At 47.7% G+C, this 8,390-nt stretch overlaps 3 protein-coding genes across 3 annotated transcripts; all 3 read left to right on the top strand.

Annotated features, from left to right (window-relative positions):
• Window positions 1-612: 612 nt before the first annotated feature.
• Window positions 613-2,393, top strand: CCR75_006886 (uncharacterized protein). The gene is made up of 4 exons (XM_067964951.1): window positions 613-1,140; window positions 1,223-1,457; window positions 1,518-1,585; window positions 1,642-2,393. Exons 1-4 carry the CDS (start codon window positions 977-979, stop codon window positions 1,721-1,723), a joined length of 549 nt encoding a protein of 182 aa, XP_067817190.1. The 5' UTR covers window positions 613-976; the 3' UTR covers window positions 1,724-2,393.
• A 178-nt stretch (window positions 2,394-2,571) lies between these two features.
• CCR75_006887 (uncharacterized protein) lies at window positions 2,572-3,993 on the top strand (the record flags this gene model as incomplete). Its single annotated transcript, XM_067964952.1, has 1 exon — window positions 2,572-3,993. One exon carries the CDS (start codon window positions 2,572-2,574, stop codon window positions 3,991-3,993), a length of 1,422 nt encoding a protein of 473 aa, XP_067817189.1.
• Window positions 3,994-4,171: 178 nt separating this feature from the next.
• CCR75_006888 (uncharacterized protein) lies at window positions 4,172-5,932 on the top strand (the record flags this gene model as incomplete). The annotated part of the gene is made up of 1 exon (XM_067964953.1): window positions 4,172-5,932. One exon carries the CDS (start codon window positions 4,172-4,174, stop codon window positions 5,930-5,932), a length of 1,761 nt encoding a protein of 586 aa, XP_067817184.1.
• Between the last annotated feature and the right edge of the window lie 2,458 nt (window positions 5,933-8,390).

Below are 8,390 nucleotides of genomic sequence, written 5' to 3'. Positions count from 1 at the left end.
ACCTTCCGACTCAGCCTGAGGACGAGCAGGATGACATTCAGAGATTACTGTCGTGGATGCTCAGAAAGCACTCGAGTTGCTCGAGACATTCTGGCTGCAACAGGTTGGCGATGCGCTGGGTTTCCTGAAGTCAGTACAGCAGATGGAGGACTGGGTTGGAGCAATCCGCACAAACCAAATAGTTCAGCCTGACATGCGACATTTCTTTAGACGTTTTTAGGTAGTGCTTTATATTATTTTACAGTACCTGATTCTTTTCTTCAAGAAAAGATATATGAATAATAAATAAAAAAACGAGACCTCAAATTGCATTTATCATTGAATTACAGAGGTTTATTGATTAATGCATGTGCTCGAGCTTGGGATAGAAAATAATTATTAATTTAAGTAGGTTATTAATTAACAAAGCACTATTTATATATGTTCTACTGTTGGAACATGGTCCGAAGTGGTCCACGCAACGATGGACAACCCGCAGAACGTAATCACCCTCGCTAAATCGTTGGAGTTTCACTCCTTGGCGTTTTGCATGCCGCTCACGTGCAGCACGCCTCTTCTTGTCACCGGAATTTACCATATCAGCGTGCATTACTTCGAAAAAAGTCGAACATCGTCGACGTGCTGACGAATTTCCTGCTTTACTAAACCTATTGTCCCGTTTGCAAAATCACAGTTTGCCGCTATGACGTCGTCGGACAACAGTGCTGTGGATGCAACGTATGGTGATTGTAAATTGAGCGGAGATGAAGGCCTAGGAAAGCTTGAGATTAAAACGTAAAAGTTTTACATTTGCATTTAATAAAAAGGAGAGCTTGGCAACGACGCATGTCATTTCTGGGCGCGTAACCAAAAAGGGTTAGTGGCAATACCGATTTGCTTAAATTCACGTCTTTCTTCTTGACCTGTTTGCTATGTGTGGTTTACAAGATAAATAAAAGTCAAAACAAATTATCCGCGAACAAACTGTCGCGCCAAGATGTTTAAGCGTTTTACCGTGGAGGAGCATGTCAGCACTAGCAGCAAAGTCAAATCCTCACAGCAGCGCAGCATTCGAGCTAAAATTGTAGAACAGTACCCGGAATTGGAGCCTTATGCCGAGATGCTTATGCCCAAGAAGGCACCGATGGTTGTGGCGAAATGGTGCGTCACCACTTGTCTGTAGTGTGGCTACGTAAGTTCAAGTATCTCAACTGATACTGGTAACTGGTCGCAACAACTTCAGTCAGAACCATATTCAGATCGTGCTTCACGAAGGCGAGCCTGTCTTCTTTAATCAGCGTGACGGTCCTTTTATGCCCACGCTTAGATTGCTTCACAAGGTGCCGCACGTCATGAAGCAGGTGCGTGCTGATAAGGGCGCAATTCCGTTCGTGCTCTCGGGTGCAAACGTCATGTGCCCTGGACTTACGTCAGCCGGTGGAGAAATGCCTGAATCACTAGAAGCTGGTACTCCTGTGGTACGTACAAATCAATCGAACTCGTGATGGGAGATACTGCTAAATTGTTCGATGACATAGGCCATTATGGCGGAAGACAAGGAGCACGCCATGGCAATTGGTATCCTTACTTTGTCCACTGACGACATGTACGTGAAGCGGCTTATTGTGGTATAATCATGTACTGATATCATTTGCCGCTTAGTCGAAACGTCAATAAGGGAGTGGCTATCGAGATGGTCCACTTTCTTGGTGATGACCTCTGGACATGTGAGCACATTGATTAGTCAGAGTTGTATTGGAGGTGTCGCTAAGATAATAAATGTTTGCTACAAAATGACTTTACGCATTCGAATTGCACTGAAGAGCCGAGACTTTGTAGAAGCATTCCTTCGCATCAAATGCCGCCCAACTTTAATGTTCATTTGTGCCATAGTAATAACCACCACACATTTGCAGACAATTTTCACCTAAGCGATTATTTTTGTACGACAAACTCATTTACTTGACGATTTGGGTCCTACATTTCCAATGTTTCACAACCTTCACCTTTGTTGCGCGTATCATAAAGTTAACTAATGAAAAAATTTCCGTTAGTTTCTATGTCATACCAGCAAGCCGCTAGAGACATAAAGCATCGAATTTTGTTGCGTTTGCCTTTTAAATGCTCGCAAATTCTCGATTTCTCAAGGACTTCCAACTCAGATAATTGCGTCTCGATTCAAGTATCCCCTAAATTGTTAACGACATATGAAAGTATCGTCTTTGTCTGGTTTGGTCCGACTGTCCAGAAAGCGGTTTTCCCGATAATTTGAGTCAGTCCACGGCTACCTCCAATAACTTTTCTACATATACATCTTCTGATAAGGAATGCAGCAAGCATACTTCTAAAACACCCGGCCATCAAGACGTAAAGATGCGCCGTGCCACTTTCGTGCCACTGCTGGCGCAGTCTCGTCAGCTAAACACTACACCTGAAGGTTTTTCATCCAAATTATCTTCGAGACCGCTACAATCTCTCAATTTTCACCTTAGCTTGTGCGTCTTTGATAAGATTCTAAGTTTTTTTATTTTCACAGACTCCGACTCTCTGTTTTAAGTGCGATATAACCCAGTGTGAACATCTACAGCTACAATGAAGCTCCTCGACCGGTCCGGATGGAAACGCGTAGACGTAAGTGTACCACCAGGCCCCCTAGGCCTCATCGTGAGCACAAGCCCAATTGGTGAAAGTCACGTAATTGTAGATGGGTTTCGTCCTGTGGGTAACTCAGCCGAGCCCGGGGCTCTTGAGAGACAGGGCGAGATCGGGCCTAACTCGCTGTTACTAGGTGTAAACGACCATGACTTCACGGACTCTGCGGTAGGCTGGAGTTTTGAAAAGATTCGAGAGATCCTCGTTAGCACTAGTGGCACCGAGCGCATCGTGCGATTTCTTGTGCCTCCACCACCCCCTACCGTGCAATTCGAGGAAATCGCAGCCCACGAATGCGATAAACGCTTTGCTGAAATGTACGCATTGGGCAAGGAGCTGGGGTCGGGTACTTTTTCGGTGGTTCGAGAAGCAACACTTAAATTAACAGGTGAAAAGTTCGCTGTGAAATGCATCAAGCGCGCTCAGCTCACAGCTGACGATTTGGAGGCGCTTGTGGCTGAAGTCAAGATTTTGCGAGAAATGCAACACCCGCACATTGTCAAGCTTTATGACGTCTATCAGGAAGACACATACTTTTTTCTTGTGACGGAATATATGCCAGGTGGTGAGCTGTTTGATCGAATTGTGAAGAAAAACTTTTACTCGGAACGAGAGGCTCGAGACCTCGTCAAGGTGCTGCTAGAGACAATCGCGTTTTGTCACGATGCGGACGTTGTCCACCGTGATTTAAAGCCCGAGAATTTGCTTTTGAGTAGCGCCGATGATGATGCAGACATTAAGCTCGCGGACTTTGGATTTGCCAAAAAGGCGATTGAAAGCACAGAGGCAGGGCTGTCAACGGCCTGTGGAACGCCTGGATATGTAGCACCTGAGATCTTGATGTCAAAGCCGTACGGCAAAGAAGTAGATATCTGGAGTATCGGTGTTATCACTTACATTCTACTCTGTGGGTACCCTCCATTCCATCACAATAATCAAGGTATGCTGTTTCGGCTCATTAAGGCTGGAAGTTATGAGTTTGATTCCCCGTACTGGGACGAAGTTTCGGCTGAAGCCAAGGACCTTATCGGTAAGATGCTTGTTTTACAGCCAGAAGAGCGCGGGACGGCGCGTCAATTACTGGAACATCCATGGATTGCTGAAGACGTGGTCAAGGATGTGCAATTGACAACTGCACTTCAAGAATTGCGCAAATTTAACGCGCGTCGAAAGTTTCGTGCTGCAGTGAGCACTGTCAAGGCCACAATATCGCTAACTAAGGTTCTTACACTTGGCGGGAGTCCACGCAGCAACAAGGATAGCGAAGAAGAAGAAGAGGAGCAGACTGAGAGTGCCCCGGTTTCCTTAAATAGCCCGAATAATGCTACCGCTGCACCGCCCTCACCACCTATGGCGTCCTAATAAAAAGGCCTTATTTGTTTCTTAAAAGTCTTGTTAACGTCAAATCCTAGAAGTTAGTGGGATTGGGAGAACTGTATTAGATTTATATCTTGTCAATCTTTGTGTTACGTTCTGGTTATATCGGCTGTAAGCTGTAACCCCCGTCACATGTAAGTTTGCATCTTGCAATTTAGTTCCCATGACGAAAACGAAGCAGCTCGTCCGGGAGAGCCACACTATCGTAGACGATATGATGGTTGGCATAGCTCTCTCACACCCCCATCTAGTGCTCGAACCAACACAACGCGTGCTGTTGCATCGTAACTATATGACTATCCGAGAGCGTCAAGTGACAATCATTTCAGGCGGAGGCAGCGGTCATGAGCCTGCACACGCCGGGTACATAGGCGAAGGAATGCTTACTGGTGTTGTTTGTGGTGCTGTCTTTGCCTCGCCTTCTTCGCAGCAAGTTCTGACGGCTATTCGATTAGCTGCAGGTCCTCATGGCTGCCTTCTTGTAGTCAAGAACTACACAGGTGACCGCCTAAATTTTGGCTTGGCTGTAGAGCAAGCCAAAGCAGAAGGCTTTAAGTGTGACATGGTCATTGTTGGCGAAGACGTGGCCGTAGTAAACCCCAATACTGGGCGCCGCGGACTGAGTGGCACCGTATTCGTACACAAATTGGTGGGCGCCGCGGCAAAGTTAGGAAGAAATTTAGCCACTCTTGTAAATCTCGTCGATGCTTTGACGTCGATGAATCAGATAGGGACCATGGGGGTGGCGATCAAACCATGCTCGCTCCCAGGACAGGAGAATACCACCAGAACGTGGGGAGATAATGAAATGGAACTCGGATTGGGAATTCATGGCGAGCCGGGAGTAGCCAAGTGTGAGCAGCAGGACGTACCCTTGCTTTGTAAGACGCTGATCGAAAAGATCACGGTAAAATCGTCAGTTGGTTTAAGTCTGGCGCAAGGCAGCAAGGCTGTTCTAATGGTCAATAACTTAGGCTCCACGACGGCGATGGAGTTATATGTTGTAGCCAAATACGCCGTCGAAACTCTTCAAGCCAAAGGTATAGAACTTGAACGAGTCATTGTCGGGTCCTTCATGACGGCTTTGGACATGGCAGGTTTCTCGCTTTCACTCTGGAACTCCAATGGTGACGCTGAAATGCTCGCACTCTTTGATGAACCAACCACAGCACCGGCATGGACGTACATGCCTTTCGATTCATCGCAATCGTCAATTTCAGAAACCTTTATAAAGGTAATACCTCCTGAGACACACAAGACATTCGAGCGCCCAGTTGCGGTCTCGAATGCCGGGCGATTGCTTGAAAAGTGCATTCTGGCCATTTGTCGGACTCTGATTCAGAACGAAGCGCAATTAACAGAGTGGGATACTAAAGTGGGTGATGGCGACTGCGGCACAACTTTTAAGGTGGCTGCTGAAGCCATAATGGAAGACGTGAAGATTCATTACCCGCTAAATGACGCTTCGCAGACGATGTGTGCTCTTGCAGACTCAGTGCGTCGCAGTGCGGGAGGCACCTCTGGCGTCTTGTATGTCATCTTTCTGACTGCTGCATCGCTCTTTTTGAAAAGCTGCAAGGAAGTGGACACTGTGGCATGGATCGGAGCTTTTCGCGCTGGAATTTGTGCAGTACAAAAGTATGGTGGCGCCAAGGAGGGGTCCCGCACAATGATGGATGCTCTCATTCCTTCGCTTCGTGCTCTTGACAATACGAACATGAACACTCGCTTTGAGTTGGTTGAAGCTGCTGCCAAAGCTGCTCAAGACGGTGCTGATGCGACGACTCAAATCTCAACACAGCAAGCGTGTGGTCGAGCTGGATATATTGGGGAGGAATTTGGTGTCGGTGTACCTGATCCGGGAGCCAAAGCTGCTGCACTCTGGATTCAGGCCATCGCGAACTCACTTAAGGCGCATAATTAAAAACAGATTTATGTAAAAGGTTTGATGTTGCTGGTCATGGGCATTGACACCTAAAGTGCCAGTCATGAGGCATCAAAAGAGTATATATGGATAACGAAATATCCCGTCTGCTCGATTGTCAATCTTTTGCACCGACACCGTAGAGACCGAATGTATAATTCAAATTGCTTTTTGGCTGGATAAACAAATTTTAAGAAAAAGAATAAAGATTACAAATTCTTAAAAGGATATAGGCCGTTCTTAGTTGGTGGAGTGATTTGTCTGGCTGATTCCGTTAACGAACGAGACCTCCGCGTGCTAAATAGTTCCGCTTACCATTTTTGGTAGGTGTGTGATTGAGCACCACCATACGGAAGCGAGAACCAATGGCATCTGTCACGGGCTAAAGTTGCCCTAATGTTACACAGTCCCCGTTAAGTACACTTGGTGTTCTTACGGGGATAATGAGTTACTAAATTAAAGTAATTAGGCCCAGCACTCGGGTGTGGTTCACATTTGTGACCAACCCTTGTGAATGTGATGCGCATGGAAGCATTCACATTAGGAGGGATGACGGCTTGCGTCATCCGTTACGCAAGGTATCTAGAAAATTACGCTCGCAATACATATTAAGTGTTATCTATAAGATGACATTTTGATTGGTAAAAATAGGTATTTATATTTAATACGATAAAATTTAAATCAGTTTGAAAATTACTTCCTCCGTCACTCACACTCAGGATGAGCTGAGCTGAGGCATGAGCAAGCTCGGAGCGAGGCTCTCAACAGACTTCTTTAGATGCTCTCTGCCCGGCCGCATCAGCCGAGGTCCATTCGGATAAACCCGCCCAAGTTCGATGGAACTTCAGCGCACACGATTGTCCACTGGCTTCTAGCTGTGGAGCAATGCGGTGTCGCGCAGCTCATCAAGGACGACAGCCGGATGGGGTCGTACGCCATGCCGCATCTGCGCGGTTAGGCCTCTGGGTGGGCTTACTTGGCGTTTATGGCGGACTGAAAGGCGTTCCCTACTAGGCGATATTTAAGGAAAATATACGCGCCATGTACCAGCCGCCGAACAACGAAGTGTTGCTTCAAGCGCGCTTCTTTGGAGCGCGAAAGGCAAAGCGAACTCTGGAAGAGTGTGTGCAGGAGATACGCTCGCTGTCGGCGGCCATTACCGTAGGTCCAATTCCGGAGCATATTAAAGTGCCCACGTTTATGAACGGACTACGGCATGGCCCCTCCGCGACAGGCCCTCTTCAGAAAGGTGCCGTCGACGATGGAAGAGGCAATCCAAATTGCCTTAGTTGAAGAGCAATTCTACAACAGTGCCTCGGCGACAGCTTGGTATAAGCTGTTGGCCGAGAGGTCAGATGCCACTCCCATGGAGTTAAGCAATGCAGACGTTGTCTGCTATAAATGCCGCAAGCGCGGCCATGTCTCGCTGCTATGCCAGGGTCCCTGCTGGGGCGAAGACGCCCAGCAAGAGGACTACCTACCCAAATGGCGATGGCAAGAATCAGCGCGCGAGACGCATGAGTTCTGCATTGACCACTGAGGGGCTGGGAAATGCAGGAGCGCAGTAGGGGCGGGATGTCCTACTGATGCGGACTCTGAAGCTACCCCTACGTTCAGAGTTGTGGAACAAATGGGTAGCATAGTCTCTGATGTCTCGAAAGTTCGGACCTCAACCCTGCTGGTCTATAGCGCTCAAGTAAGAGGCCATGACCAGGTGAGACCCTCCAAGTGGATTCAAGTGCATCACAAAAATTTGTGAAACTCGTGGCTCTAGGAAAGAGACAGGCGATGTTTGAGTCGCTTTGCCAGGATGGCAAGCGAGAAGAGGCGACCGTTCGTTTGGCGAATGGCGCGCTCGTTAAGTCTGAGGGAGTTCAGGTAGAACTCGCCTTCAGCTTTAGTGACTCCTCTTGCAAAGAGAATTTACAGTGCTAGCGTATGACCTCATCCTAGGCATGCCATGGTTGGCAAAGTGCCAACCCTGGAAAGACTGGCGTACACGCACAGTTACGAAATCTACGCAGGACACCGGAAAGGATGTGCTCCCTGCGAAAGGCGTATGCAATTAACATCGTGTCAAACACAGTTGAGGGTGCGTTGACGGGATGTCAATTGTCACCAGTTTCTACCCAGCTCTTGAAGACTGGGGTAGTGAAAAGGACGATGACAAGTAGTCATGCGTTCGAATGTCCTGCACAGAGCCGAGAGCCTGTGGCAGCAGACAGCGAGCTGACAGGAAGTCATGCGTCGCATAAACCGGCACAGTGCCTAGAGCCTGGTGCGTTTGGGTGGGGTGCGTTAGCCAGGAGTGCAACGACACCCGCTTCCCATAAAATGGTCGTGGTAACTCGAAAAACGAGCACTCGACAGATTAGGACGATCAAAGGCACGTTTAAACATGTGAGTCCCTTCTAAAGAGGACGGTCCTTCGAACGAGGTGTTCGTGGCCGTCAAAGAC

This window comes from Bremia lactucae, linkage group LG11, assembly GCF_004359215.1.
Source record: "Bremia lactucae strain SF5 linkage group LG11, whole genome shotgun sequence".
NCBI classification, from domain to species: Eukaryota; Oomycota; class Peronosporomycetes; order Peronosporales; family Peronosporaceae; genus Bremia; species Bremia lactucae.
This window is presented reverse-complemented; position numbering and strand designations above follow the sequence as displayed.